Genomic DNA, 15,730 nt, shown 5'->3' on the forward strand with positions numbered 1-15,730 from the left:
CTGAGTGTTAGACGTATCATTCAGCATATACTAAAAAACGAATCAAATCAATTCTACATTGCAAAAGGTGCAGGCAGCAACTTTCTGACAGTTTTCAAGAATTGCCACTGCAGGATAATTCCCATGCCCCATCACCCACCCTGAGTAACCTTCATAACAAAACAGGGTTGAATGCCTTCAGAAATGATTCAGGTCAGAGCAAATGTTGCACACGTTTTATCACCCGGGAAACTCAGAAACTTTCTAAGAATGAAGTTACGGGAGCAGGGCGAGCCAGGGAGCTGCAGCGTGCCGCCTCTCGCAGACAACAAGGCCTCAGTGTCAAAGCAATAGGACCAAGGGCAGAGAGAGTGGAGCAGAAAGCAGCCCTGAGAACCTGCAGGACACTAGTTACAAACAGGTGGCTTGAATACTAAAGAAAGAGACACAGAGAGAACAAGCAGCGAGACACAGGCATGAATGGAATATATTTCACAGGCTGGTATGAGGAATTTAAAGAATTAAGAAGGTTCTTTCTTGTTTCCCAGCCTAGCAGAAATGTTCAGGCTTTAATTATCACTCGTCTCATTGATGGAACATAAATCCTCAAGAATTCCCTTCTGGGGCACTCCGCAGTCTTTGACTTACCTGACACTTGGAAAGAATTTGATTTTGTGCCCGATGCTGCTGTCAGCAAATAAGAGAAACTGCTGTCAGAGGTTTTAGCCTCCTTTGTTGATTTCAGTTTGCACGATTTGAGGACTTCAGGCGGATTGGCGTTAAACAAAAAACTCAAGAGTGCTTTTGCCCTAAATACCAGGGTGCTATGCTGTGACAGGAGTGCCAGCAGTCGCCTCTGTCCCTTCCTCCAGCACACGGCCTCTCTCTCCAAGGGCTTGATCCTGCTGGGCTGAGTGCTGTTCCCCTGCCAGCAGTGGGTAATCCAGATCATTGCAGTGGAACGACTTGTATTCTCAAAGCTGATCATGATCTTAAAAGCTTTGCTGGATCAAACCAGAATATTTGCCTGTGCACGGGACTGAGCCACTGGGGAACCATTTATTTCAGTGAGCCTTCCTATCAGGTCCGCTGATCGCCTTCGAGGGAGCAGTGCACACAAAAGGATCTGCTGAAGTGATCTGCCTGCACTTTGCACTGCATTATAAACTCCGCATTGCAGGCAACGTGCTCTTTCTGCTTGGGCAGCCCAACAAAAATCCCCAGTAAGCAACACATGTGGCGAGATTACGAATGGAGTAACTTCCAGACTCCGGGGCAGGTCAGAGCCAGACTGAAGTGTAAACCATGCATCTTCAGCCTACCTTTAACTGTGTTGGTACTTATTGGTGGGGAAAACCTCAACGCTTCCAGGCAGGGAGCACCTCACACTGAACTTAGAGGGAGTTGCCATGAAAGGTATTTTGCAGGTCTGAGCCCAAGGTGAGTATTAACATCTTCAAGAGTCTTTCACTGAGCTTTCAAGGAGGATCTCCCTCTAACTCACCTCAATTGCTTTTAGAGCCCAAATGGGTTTAAAAATAATGTCTACTAAAAATCTGCAGGGAGTTAAGAGTCCTTGTTGCTGTCTGCCCATCCTGAGCAGTGCAGAATGTGTTTTGGTCTTTGCTCTGGTCCTCTAGCAATTCTAACCAAATTATCTGAGCTGTAGTCTGCCCCATTTGCTCTGCCTGTTTCCTGCACCAAGACCACGGGAATGTGACTGAGAATAAATCTATCAGCTAAAGAGAAATCTTTTTTTTTTTTTTTTTACATCTCTAAGGCCTAATGCAATATCTGCATAGGATTTAAAGCAAGTCACCCTGCTGTTCCTGTGCCCTCTGGCAATCCACATTCAATTCAGGAGCAGAGTTTTATAGCATAAACAAAGTAGGTTACCAAATAATTGAGCTGACAAACTGGTTGGAAAGGTTGTGCTTCCAATCTAGTAAATAGGCAAGTTGGTCCCTTAACCTTAGGAACAAATCCCACCCTGATTTCAGGGAAAAGACAACATCACCAAATGCTCTGTTCCTATCAGTGTGCCAGGTGATAATGGTGGATGGTCAGTATGTATGGCTTTTAGAGATTAGGCCCTGAGACATCAAGTAACCTGCTTGGCTTACCTTACAACACAGAGGCTAGCAGTCAAGCAATTGCTTTTTTCTTTTGAGGCACGGGAGTGAGTTGTAGTGACAATTCCCATGGGTGTTCTTTCCAGCCTCTACCCCATTCCTCTTTATTTCTCCAGAACAGGAGCTAACAAGACACTGGGTATTTGCCCAAAGGAGAGATGGAATCACTAAAGCCTCACCATGGCCGCACAGTGTCACAGAGAAATCTCCCTAAAGGTAACCAGTGAATGAATTACCCAGAACACTTTTAAAAACTTTACTCATTCCTGCTGTACAGAAACAAAATGAGGTACCACCTCCCCTCAGCATGAGCTACCTTTGCTTTCTTCAGCCAGCAAGCAGTCACAACAGCTACTACGCTGCACTCTTTATTTCCCTAGAGGAAAGCTGAAATGGCAGCACGCTGAAAAACAAAGATCTTCTCATTGAGCATTTTTTTTTCCTTGGTGAATCAATCTTCGAACACCAGCCGCTGAGAGTAAATGTGTGTAAGGAACCTGAAATGTGACAGCAGGAACTCAGGGCTAGCAGAAGGCTTACAGTGGAGTCGCTTTCATTAAAAAGATAAGATCCTTCAGAATTCTTAGGCAGCTTATGTTAACGACCAACCCTTAATTCATTCTTAAAAAAAGTAGGTTGTTACAAAATCTCATAAGCAGACACACAGAAGGGCAAATCAGATGAAAGATGTCTGCCTGTTAAGTTCTGTGACAGGAGATATTTTAATGACTCTGAAATTGAAGTGAGATCCTCTTACATACACTTTTAATGATGAAAAACTAATGCTTAGCTCTTTTTCTTTAGGAAAAAGCAAAGCACACATCCAGTGCCATGCAGGAGATGTGTAGCAGAGCTGGGAATAGAATGGGGTCTCACATGCCTGAATCCAAGGAAGTGTGCATAACCACCGCATGGCAGAGAAAAGCTGCAAAGATCAGTTGTACCACCGCAGCTACTGATGTTTGTCACCAAACACACATCACAGAATTTCAAGTTGCAGAAGTGTGCTCAGTAATAACCAGAGCTTTTTTATGTCCTGATGCTGGGAACAGTTTCTCTGAAGAAACTGCTTTTTTCTCAAAGCAGTCTCAAATACGTTTTCCGTAACACCAACCTGTTGGTGCAGATGAGATTAAGAGAAAACACAGCTCAGTGCATGAATGCACAAGAAAGCACATGACTTTCTGCTTCTGAGCGTTGCTTTGAGAACTACCCTCACATACCTAATAGGCACAAGTGTATCACCTTCAAAAGGAGCTGCATTCCTATTTAATGAGACTGTTACAATGGCATGTTTATTTATTTGTGAATTACTTCTATGGAAATGACACAAATAGTGTGATGGGCACAAAAACATTTGAACATCACATTTGTTTCTTGCTACACAAGAGAAGTAGGAAGAATCTTACAGAGGATGGAAAACACCACATAGAGCCTTCTGTTTCAGAAGACAAATCTCTTGAGCTGTTCACAACTGCAATGGCTTCTTTCAAAGCACTCTCGGGTCACTAATGCTGCTATGCAACACAGTGCTTCTCAAATTCCAAACACAAATACTTCACACCAAATGTCACTGACAAAATGAATGCACTTGGACCAAGTAACTGCACCCTGGAATTTCACAGGCAATACACTTCTAGCACAAATAAACACGACCCGCTCAATCCACCCCGAAGGCTGCAGGGCTGCAATGATGACCACAGTGCCCTTTGGGCTGATGAGGACTGCCTGATACCACAGGGCATACCTGGAGACTTCTGCAGCCCCAGGGGGCCCGGATTTGCCTTTTGCTCTGCTTTTATGGCAGCAAGCACTGCTGGTTCCTAACACATGAGCAGGGCTCACTGCAGGTAAAAAATGCAGATAACAACAATAATTACAAGCCAGTGTCCTGATTCCAAGGCCAGAGCTGTATCTAGCACACTTTACTGCCTCTAGATCACATGCAGAGGATTGTTAGGTTATTCAAAAAGTGTTGTCTTAGTTCCTTCATTTCAGCGACTCGTTTTCAACAGTGTTGCAGGACTGGATCTGACCAAACCATCCACTGGACAGGAATTGGATTGTGAAGTTGCTGAGAGATTTTTGAAAGAAAAAAAAATGGTATAGGATACTGCAAAGGAGCCGTCCCATCCTACTGTCTGCTAAAACAGAAAATGATGATGATGATTAATGCCAAATAAAGCTGACACTGCTGGACCTTTCTCCATTATTTGGACAGCATGTCATCTCCTCAGACTGTCCATTCCTCAGAGGCTCAGACAAAACTGGGACAGGGAACAAAGCACCTTTCACCCCAGAGCATGTTGCAGGTCAGAAGGTCAGAAGACAGCTCAAATTAACCTTGTGACTGCTGCTAAAAAGCTCAAGGCCCTGGAAAATATTCCTCTGCCCACATCCCAGGCTGGGAGATGGCTTTCTCAAGGCTGGGAAGAACAAATGTGAGTGTGCATGTCTCTGAGCAGTTCAGGCCTGCAAGTTTTACTCACATGAGTAATCCTTATTGTGTGATTAGTCCCACTGCAGTCATGAGGGAAGAGAGAGCCCGTTTAACCTGCAGAAGGAGGAGAAGAGGCCTTAGCAATGGCAACTGTGCTGAGATATACACGGCAGTAGTTTTGCAGCCCCTTCTTTCATTGTGCCTATTCCACTTTTCCCAGTCTATCCCTTTGTTTCTCCTCTTTTCCTTTAGCATTTCTCCTTGCAGCAAGGCAAAATACCTTGGAAAAACCTGCTGGCAGTCTCCTGGAGGCCCAAACACACTTCAGGCTGGATGTCCTGCCTGGCAATGTAGCCACGTACAAAGGCTGGCAATGACACCACGTAGCACAGCGTCAGTATGTGCACAGAAGGCACATAAGGAGATGATAGAGACATCCTTAGAAGGTACTGGGAGAAACATATCACAGGAAAACCTATCTCCATTAGATGCTCCAACTGGGTATTCCAGACCCATCAACCACTCAGGCTACTCAGTCCTCTTCAGTCTGTACAGTTGGTCCAGCAGTTATTGCTGCCTCCTTAAACAGCACATGTAGCAGAAGAGGCCCTGGCTTCCATACTTCCATCGAAGGACAAGCTTAATCTGCAATCTGCTTTAAGTGACTAGCTGCACTTTTGCATGTAAAGCACGTAACACACAAAAGCATTCTGCAAACATAAGAGACATTTGGACACTGTTGCAGAGCAAAAGCAAACTATCTGTTCCTTGTGTTTCTTACCCAGCAGTCTTCTTAAACAAGTGCACAAAATAAACAAGGCTTTCTTTTGGTTTACTCTGAAGCAATGCATGCATGCACACCCACACACGCCCATTTTCATACCACGAGCTGTAAAATGACTTCCAGCCCCATGGCTTATGATTTATCTTCAACTTCAAACAAGAAGAGACGCATATATAAAGGATGGCACAAAGTTGTGTTTCCCTAAGATCTCCTCTATGGTAGAACTGCCACAGCCGCATGTACCACAGCCGCGTGTACCACAGCACAGCTGTAACTGCGTACAAGGAACAAGGGAGGCTTCAGAGGCTTGGTGGCTTTCTCTGGGTTACATCAGGCTTGGGAGAAATCTTGCCTTCTCTCTGAAGACAGAAAGGAGAACAAAGCTCTCCCTTTCTCACACCATCCGACAAACTCCCTTATAACTGGCTATCTCCTGCTCTTGGGCACGTGGGACTGACTTGACCTGGGGCTCCTACAGACTTAGTGAGAGACAGAAGGATGGAGCATCTGTTGCTGGTTTTAGCCTCAAAAGACTCGTTCCTGGTCCCCAAGTCTGAGGAAGACAGTGCTTTGTTTTTGCCAAGAAGCAGTACTTCTCACCACCTACTTAGTAGGAAAATCTTCTGGGCTGCGGTTACAACCAGGTCAAAGTACAAAGACATTCCTCTGAAAATTAAAGAGAAAGACTATTTTTTCCCCCTCTTAATTATTATTTCGTACCTTCAGCATCACAGTGTATTTTGCAAAGTGCTTTGCACATGGCAATTAAGCTTCGTAACATCCCTCACCTGTAGGAAGGACTGTCGCACACACTACAGAGCTGGAGAAATGCAAACCCACAGTAGTAAACATCTTGCCTCTCATCTCAGTAACTGTGTGGCACAGCCAAAAATGAAACCCAGGCATCCTGACCCCCAACACTTTAGCACATCTACCTCTGACACCTTCGAAAAAAGGAGACAACCCTTTTTTGCTCAGTAGTCGCAGAATGGTTCCTATCCTACTGCTGCTGACTGTGAGCAATGGGAACTTTTACAGATCTCCCTTTTTTAGAGAAGCCACCATTGATTTCTGTCCTTCAGCAACTCCATGGAGCCTCACGCAGACCAAATGGACTGTGCTGATCTATATTTCACTCCAGATTAAATGGATGTCACTTCACCAAAGTTACAAGATTTCCACCCCATTTTCTATAAGAGGAGCAGCTCAGTGGTGTATCCTTACATTGCTAAGCTGGATTGTCTCTTTGCTTCTAGCCAATGTCTACACAAAACAAAACACCAAGTTGCATAAAATTACTCATAGAGGAAAGTTACCTATCATTACAGCAATCCTACAAGAGTCTGAAATGGTGCACCCAGTAATCAGACTTTATCTAATGTAACTACAGGCTTTTATTTTAATGTTTTATATTGGGAAAGAGGCATGCTCACTTTTAAAAAGTAGATATTGGCTGATTATTCTTTCTTTAAGCTTCCAAGGAGATTAGATCTGGGTAAACAGTGAAGAACAACACTAGCTGTCTTAAACTGAAATGACGTTAAGTGATGATGGTTTTTTCCTTCTCCCTTGTACATTCACACAGCAAAAACAACACCAAATACAACAGTGGGAGAGAGTAAACATTTCCTGACATCTCCGTACATGCCCCGCTAGCAATCCAGGAAGTAAAACAGGACAAAGTCCCAGTCCCCATGTCTCTCCATGCCTGCTAACTCAGAAGCAGCAGCATCCACAGATCAAAGAGATCATGTCCTACCTCACAACCAAAGCTACACTCCTGGAAGGCTGAGCTGACTGGCAGAGAGCCTCACTCACACACACATCTATAGGTATTCTTACTGCACACTGCTAACTCCACTTCTTGTTCCTGGTAACGTGCTAGTCTGAAAAAGGTGAGATCAGAATATCAGTCAAGATCTCTTAAAAAGAGATAATTTTATGGAATATCAGCATCTACTTCATTTTCTTAAACTGAGGGAGGAAAGGTGACATTCACTGAATGCATTCGTTTACTCAGAGATCACTTAATCAACTCTGTGAGGTCTGATTCCTTCAATGCAATCTTCTTAAATCAGTTCAGAAAATTCCACCTCTTCTATGCAGCCATGACTGTCTTTCCTTCCTGATAAACTGGTACCTGTCTTCAGTTTGTGTTCATGGAAAATAAATATATAGAGCTGGAGTTGCTGGTATTTGTTTCTAGAGTGGGAAGATTACTCACTGCCTCAGCTCCAGGCCTGGAGCAATGTTACTTGCTCTTGTCTTTTATGATATCAAGAAGCTTGTACCCTTAACATATCTCTTAGCAGCAGCAGAAAAGAAGAAATGCCTAGGAGGTTCCAAAAAAAGTGTGTCTGAAGGCTTAATGGGTTGATTTACGAGTCTGGGTCTCTCCCATTGAGGCTCAAAGTAAACGCTCAGTTATGAATTTGTCAAAGGCCAGCTGATCATTCCTTGCTTTGTCAGCTTTGCAAAAAGGAGCAGCCTCTGTTCCTCTTCCAGAAGCACGGCCTCTCTGATAAGAATAAACTGAAAAAACAACAAGAGTTCAAACTCCACTAACACTAATTCATCATTAGGCCCAAACTCCTTTTTGTTAGACCATGGAAAAAGGCCTGTGCCAAGCAAGGGCAATAGAGTGAAACAGCATGGAGCAAAAATATTTGCATCTTCAATGAAATATGAAAAGTGCTGTGCTTGCGTTCAGTCAGGTAAAAAGTCAGTTCGTACCTGACACCAGCAGCCTATCTGGCAGCCTCCAGACATGGCAGGAGAACTCTGCACGTACATCAGGAGCTGAGGACAAACCTCAGAGCTTGTAGCCAAAGAATGCCTTTGTTCTTTCTATAACTTTCTCAGTGACAGTAATAAACAGCTCTATTTCCAGAGTGTGGGCAAGCATGACCGTGAATAAAATCTTTCCTACTCTCAGATCACTGTTGGACATGATATATGGGAGACATATCCTGGGATGGGACATTCATAAAAAGCCAAAGGACAACTGGGCCACAAGTTGCAAATGGTTTAAGAAAGGTGTGGGAAATATCACAAGGGCTGATGCATTTGGTGCAAGATCTTCTAGCATGAATGTTGTTTTTAGATGCCCTGGAAGACATCAAATATCCACAAATTTACTGATATCATCCAAGGGGCACTTAGGGAAATAAAGTAACTGTGCACTTAGCCTTGGTTCCCAGCAAGTAACCCCTGTGCAGGAACAGATTTTGTCAGCTCTGATAAGAACAGACACTGGTTACACAGAGGTGTTTTGTGGTCCCTCAGATGGCATGTCATGAACAACAACAACAACAAAAAGCTTTAAATGGTTTAAGAGCACGAAACTTCTGCACTTGATAGCAGAACTGAGGTGGATAATCTGACCTAAAGAAATCCTAACCTACCATAATCCAAGGAGTTGCGGCTTGGATATGCTAGATGGACATACAGGTGTGCGAGAGAGACCTCCTGACAACTTTTAAGAATTCCTGCTCGTCAGTACAGAAACACTGTTGGAAATCCCTCATGTGTAGTGCTCCTCAAACAGAGATGACCAAATCGATATGTAGCCTCTAAAAGCAGGATCAGAAACTAACCAAGAACTCCTTCGTGAGTCAGAGGAAAAAACACATACGCCAAGCAAATTAAGGATAAAAATCACAGCTGAAGTGGCACTGACAGAGCATACAAACACAAAATATTTGTATTTTTTGTATGATAAGAATGAAAGGACAAATGAGTGTGGACAAATGATGTGACAACGGTGTATGAGAAGGTACAGAGCAGGCTGGTATAGTTACTGTTAAAACTTTCAAAGAGAACCACTGTAAGTAAAAATCAATAAGTAAAAAAACTCTCTCTCTTCCAATCTCAAAGTACACAAAAGACAGAACTTGCTGCTGCAGGATAATATTGAGAAAAATAAATTTAAAAATTTACTTCAGAAAGACTGAAGTAAGACTCAACGAACCACTCTACAGGGTGTGCTGCTTGCTAGGTACCTTACCAAAACGAGCCAGTGCTTCCTGCTCTGAAGCTCTTTTTGTTAAGTGACATCTGAGACAAAATACTAGATTAAAAGGAATACTGATTTCTTCAGAGTCAGTCATTCATACGTTGCTAAAATACTATCAGCCTTCAAAATGGTCTGTGTTTTAGACTGTCTCTGTTATGCAAATCCAGTGAAGATGTTTTTCAGAAGGCAGGCCCATCCCTAGGTTGTTTAAGATTAACCAGCTGCTATGTCAGGAAGAAACAAAGGCTGTAAGAGAACTGAGAAAGGAGGTACTAAGTGTTATCTGACAGTGTCACATGATAACATCCAAGGTATCACAAAACATGTTATTCACCTTCTGGCTCCGTGTGATGGTGTAAACTGTATCCCTGGGCTCTCTGCAAATGCAGAGCATGATGCCATTGCCTGCAGTGGCCACACCAAGGGGACGCCTGTCACAAGCTGAGTGTGCTCCTGGAAAGCTGGGGTCACATACTGCATGGCTTCAGTGGCAAAGCTTGTACTGTTCCAGGTGGCTTTAGTTATTAAGGTAAATAACATCGCTAATCAATGTCACTGCGTTCCCACCAACAGCTGCTGCAGTTCTTCAGTTCCCTTCCAGACAAAGAAGAGAAGGTACCTAGGACTGCAATTTTTGGGGTTTTTTTTTTTTTTTTTTTGGTAAATAACATGCCACAGACTATGTAATTTTCTGAAGCCAGGCTCACCCTGATAATGAAATAACTCCACAAACTTGTCCCCAGGTAAGAAATGGGACCATTTACTCTTAGCCTACACCACACTCAAACTATTGCTTGGAGTCATGACAGTATCGTCCTCTGCTAATATCTTCCTCAGAGCATTGGAAAGATAGGTCTTCCAGAGCATCACTGAGAACAACCTTAAGGCTCATGCTCTCCTCCAGCCTTGCTCTTGCTTGTATGTTGGCACATAAGCACCATTTTTTTTTTCTCTCTGACTCAAATACACAGCCTCTGTGAGAGACACACTGCTAGGATACTACTGTTTTTACCCTCATACTCTTACTGACTCTTATGGAAAAAAACAAAACAAAACAGTGCAACCACACTAAAAAGGATGCTTATAAGACACTACTGTGCAACCGCCATGGCTCTGAGATTTGAATGGACATTTCTGTAAGCAGGTTTTGTCAGCCAAAACTGCTCATTCAGTCTACAGAAATATACACAGTAATATGATCAAAATGTCTTTGCCCCACAGAAGAATCTGGGCTGCCAGAGCTACCCTATTAAGCAAATACCATAAAAAGAGAAGGTGAGTGTGCCCGGGCAGCCATTTGCCTCTTTTCATGCTATCATGCCCGCATTTAAGTGAGAGACAAAGCAGCAATCTGCAGGCCCACAATACAAGGATTAGATCCTTCTTTGTGATGTTCAGGGATGGTTTTCTCTGGAAGCAGAAAAAACAGGTGGGGAGACGCACTGAGTGCTCAGAGCTGTACCCCAGCCATGTGCTGTGAAGAGAAACGGCAGCACTGCACTGAACAGAAAGGGCAGGTGGAGAGAGGAGAAAAACTTGGCACTTGTGCCTGTATGCTGGCCTGCTTCCTAATGATAACTATAGACAAAATACATCTCTCTGCAAAACAGCTTAAAAAATGAGATTTCTGCTGAAACACCAATATTTTTTCACAGGGAGCACGGCTGCTTTTACGGCACATTTTCTCTGAATGTTTTCTGCTCCCGTGGCACGTGTGCGACTCAAAGCATAACTCTGTGCTGCTAACACGCCTTCGGACAACGGCACTTACTTACCAATGCGCTGTCTGGTTCTGCCCAGTAGATGCCCTTGCAGGTGGATAAAAACTCTGCTAAACACCATGGAGCTTCTGGCATGCGTGCAAAGGGACAGCTGTGCTCACACTAGGCTTTTTCAGGAAGGTGCAAGAAGAGGCCAGGCTAACATATGTCACAGTGATGGCTGAAAGCCCACAGCAACTCACCATGTTGTTTTTTATGTTCTCAAGGGACAGCCAAGGCAAAGGACCAAAGAGAAGTGAGACAGAGTGAGCTAATAGGTTTGGAGACTACAGTTCACCTGGGGCTCGCAGCAGTTCTCTAATATTTTCAGCATCCCTGCCACCCCCCTGAATCTCAGGAAATCCATCACTCTTCAAAAAAGCCAAGTTCTCACTTGGGCTTCACTGGCTGCAACTCAAAGGGCCGTGTCACACCGCTCTGCTCCAGGTGCTCCAGGGGAACTGGAAAAGCAGCAAGGAAATGGCAACATGAAATCAAAAGATGAGAATTATTCGCACTACGTCGTCTCCCTTCAGTTGTCACCCCCAACCTCCTGCTCCAGCAAAGCAGAGTCAAATACCACACTGGAAAGAAAGCCTTCCTTTTGTTCCCTATAGCCTAGAAGTCTTTTTATATTTAAATGAAAATCTGTCAAACTAATTAAGTGAAGATGTAACGGTCTCATTTTGTACTCATTAGAGAACATCGTAATGGCCATAAATTCCTCTGACGGAGCGTGTATGTGTGAACATGAATGTCTGGTAACGTCTCATAAACCTCAGGCTGGACTACGGCCTTTTGTATTTATGTTAGACCTTGTAAGACAAACAAAAGCCCCAGTATTGCTTAAATTAGATGCAAAGTGCTATGTTACAGCAATATTATAAGAATGATTTTTGTGCACACAAACAAACCAGGGGACTCGAGTAATGGTTCCCACCGTGACTGCAATGTGGCCCTTGTGTAGGCCTGTAACGCGATGCATTGTTCAAGACAGTGTACAATTTTCTGCTTGAAGATATATGGGCAATACAGCTGTTGCTGTGGTTTTCTCTGAATATACTGCTAGTGTATCTTCAATAGGATGAGGCATTCTTGGCATTTTTTTGCTTTTTGATACCCACAAACAAAAGAAAGAAAAAGAAAGGAAGAAATACAGACAACTAGCACGCTGAAATAAATGTGTATGTGTTTTATCTCATGGGTAACTTATGTTTCACATTCTTTTTCACTTCTTTGTTTTCAACAAAGATTCTTTCCTTGTGCACTAAGGATGGGTAACTTTTGAAATAGAACTGGGCTGGAATTAGAACAGATCCCAGCCTGAATCAAACAAACACAGGAAAATTAGCATTGAAAACCATCTAAAGTTGCACACTGGGGCTGAGGCAGAAAATACTTAGGAACAGTAAGGATTCTGGAGACCTGCTGTGATGCAGCTATATTTCATGGAGAGACACGGATCCCAAGACAACGTGAGACAGAGGACACAGACGATATAGTCTCCCTGGCTGCCTTTAAATACAGATGGGGAACAAACTCTTGGATAGGACCAGGTTGCTACAGGAAGACTAATGCAGACCTGATGATTTTCACTGTCTCCAGCATCTTCAGCTGCATCACTGAGGAACTACTCAGCAGTGTGGGCCAGCAGTTCTCCTGCCCTTCAGCCAGCATCCACACGGAGCCATAATGACACTGTCTGTCACAAGTATTCTTTCCAAGCAGGTGTAGTAAGGGGCTGTTTGCAGAGCTACCAGTACTGACCATTGGGTGAACTAACATCTGAAATGGAGTGAATTACTAAGACAGACAATCACATAACACCTTGTGATCTTTCAATCGGGAAACATTTCTGGAGAGGGCAGACACAAGGAAGAGGCAGCTTTTGTGTGAGTCTGTTCCCAGAACTACAAAGATGGGAGACTTCAATTTTTCTTATGATGGCCTTTGTGGCCAGCTCCTGAACACTCATGGACAGGGAGGGAGAACTCCCCCTTCATCACACAGGTTATTCTTCTGCAGCCATTTCAGCCCTCCTCTCCTGAAACTTTGGCGCTTTTCAGGGATGGAAGAGTGTGATGAAATTATGCCAAAGGAAATGATTCATTTTCTATCCCCTTCTCATCACCAGAGAAGTTATTATAGTGAATGATAAATGATGCAGTTCTATTGCAAAAAGACAGATTTCTGCTGGAGCAACCACTGTGAGATGAATAGATGTTCTCTTTATGCCACCAGATGGAGAAGCGATGGGAGCAAATGATCTTTACCAAGAGGAGAATCCTGAATATCACAGAAAGTCTCTGTGTCTTGCATTACGCTGAGGCATTACGCTCTGTATAAAAGCATGAACAGGACTCTAGGACCATGAGCAGAATTAAAGTCATCTACTTTTCACATTTGGAATTTGCAGAATTCTGACTTCTCTTTTAGGCTTTAGGTGAATTATGATAGTAAGAAAACCTAAAAAGCAAAGAATTTCAGCAAGAGCAGGGTCTTTACAGAAAGTATCGAACACCACATAAACTGGCAATAACACGCTCAGTAAGGCACATTCAGTGAGGATGAAGGAAATAACAGCAGAACCTAAAAAATATCTGCTGTCTCACTGAAGAAATAAGTATGACTAAAACACCAAATGCTTGACGTTAAGCACTGATTCTTTCTGTGCCTCGCTTCCCTAGATCTTCTGGTGATCACTTACTGGAAAGGCAAAGCTGTAAGAGCACAGTTACGACTGAGTAAACTCCTGATTAAAGCTAAAGCCTAAATCTCTCCTTGCAGACACATTGCCATTTCCACTGAATAAGATCAAAAAGTAAAAGAAAAAAAACACATGAGGAGGTGAAAGGCTAATGGCTCCTGAAGATAGCTCTGTGGTGATAGGGCTGGGATTGTTTCTTCGAACAACGTTTCTCTCATTAAATGCAGGTAGGTATCAGATTTTAATGACTTGTTTTTTCCCATCGCAGTAGGTTCAGAAAGACTTTACTTCCCTGTTCCCCATAGCCATACTGCAGAAGAAATGCTTTACCTGCCTTCTTATCACAGTTAAATGATACCTGCACTTGAAAGCAGGATTTCTACCCTTCGCTACAAGCTTAGGCAAATACGCCCAGTTCTCAGCAAGCAGACAGGAAGGCCAATCGCCTATTGCAAACTGACAGCTGTCAAGTAATAATAAATACCTGCAATAGGGAGTATTTCATCCCCCCCCACACACCTATCAGCTTTCACTGAAATTATACTCTCTGCTCTGTGATCAAGCCACTATAGCTGTGTGACCGGCATCAAACAGCCTTGAACACTGAGAACAGGGGAGTCTGCTATTTTTCATTCCCTCATCTCAGATCTTCCCAAATGGCATGAAATGTCTGAGAGATTTCTTTCAGTCTACCAGCACCCTGATTTACCCCCGTCTTGCCTATGGGGGTTTCTCTACAAGTTTGTTTATTTCTTGTAGGTCGTCAGGCACGGAAATGTAAGACTAGAAAGCACTAAAGAAGCTAATATGCTGCTTGGAAAAGTTAACTGAGCCCTTATTTCTTTATGTCTCCCCTCAAACCTTTTGAAAACCTCATGTAAAGTTACACCATAGAATTCCGTCTTAAAGGAATTACAACACTTAGCTAAAAACAATTCACTTTGCTGAGTCACGACAAGAGGTTGAGCAATTGGCAGGAATGAGGCCAGAGTTCCTTGTAGGTAGGAGAAAAGGTGTGGGAAGAAAAGAAGTCTGTGTTTCAGAACAGAATTTTCAGGGAAATGGAAAGAGTAAAACAAACTGCTCTTTGGAGAAACGCACCCAACTCCTACCCCTGCTGCTTGAATAAAGGCTGTTTCAGCATTAACCCTTCTTGGCAGCTTCAGAAAGCTGCTGCTGTTAGGAGATGGAGTTCTTCCATTGTAAAATCTTCCCTTGTGTAAAAATCTGCATCTCTCAGAAAAAGTAGGCATGCTGAGTTTTCCACATCTTCCAAGAATCTGATCTCATCACCTGACTTTGCAGCAAAGCCCTTTAGGTAGAACATAGCCGCTGTCAGGCCTCAGGAAAGTGATGAGGACATCAAGTCAATGAGTTGGGTTTATTTACGCCAGTTGTAGCCTTGGCATCTAATAGTAAGGCAGAAGAGACCTCTGTTTTACCAAGAAGGATAAATGGATGGCTATAAATCCAGAGACTTTCCTGAGAAAACTTCTCAGCAGATACAGACCTGCTATTGATTTGAACAAAGTGAGATTTGGCAATTAACAGTAAATTACAGACATTGGCTCACGCTCGTGGAACGTCACAGCTCCAAAAAGAACACCTCCCCAGCCCGAATACAAGCAGAGCTCTGTAAGCCCCTTTTCTCCTTTAACACGCATTGCTCTGTAGCAGGAATCCCAGCCCCATTCCCGCTTATTCATGCGTCTGCGTATGCAGGAGCAAGGAAGAGGGCGAGGAAGAATTTCTTTATGGAAAAAAAAAATAGCAGCCCCATTCCTGAGACGCGGTTGCCAAGGGCCTGCGGGGCTCACAACAGATGGCAGTGAGAGCCATCCCCGCGCCTCGCTCTGAAGCTGTCCACTCAAGCATGCCATTCGCATTCCCCACATACCTCCGGGCCCCACAGC

General features: G+C 43.6%; 1 protein-coding gene across 7 annotated transcripts in view; it reads right to left on the bottom strand.

Moving 5' to 3' along the window:
* SHROOM3 (shroom family member 3) overlaps nt 1-15,730 on the bottom strand; it is a 139,926-nt gene that overhangs the window by 62,414 nt on the left and 61,782 nt on the right. The window contains exon 2 of one of the 7 annotated variants that reach the window (XM_015276433.4): nt 4,601-4,665. The exons of 4 other annotated variants lie outside the window; for them this stretch is intronic. In XM_015276433.4, coding sequence (XP_015131919.2) covers nt 4,601-4,602 — 2 coding nt within the window. In that variant the 5' untranslated portion in view covers nt 4,603-4,665. Of the gene's footprint in view, nt 1-627; nt 1,071-4,600; nt 4,666-11,125; nt 11,572-15,730 lie in introns of those variants that run through there. 2 more of the 7 variants (XM_046940800.1, XM_046940801.1) reach the window with 2 other exon arrangements.

Source organism: Gallus gallus, chromosome 4 (assembly GCF_016699485.2).
Source record: "Gallus gallus isolate bGalGal1 chromosome 4, bGalGal1.mat.broiler.GRCg7b, whole genome shotgun sequence".
In the NCBI taxonomy this organism is placed as follows: Eukaryota; Metazoa; Chordata; class Aves; order Galliformes; family Phasianidae; genus Gallus; species Gallus gallus.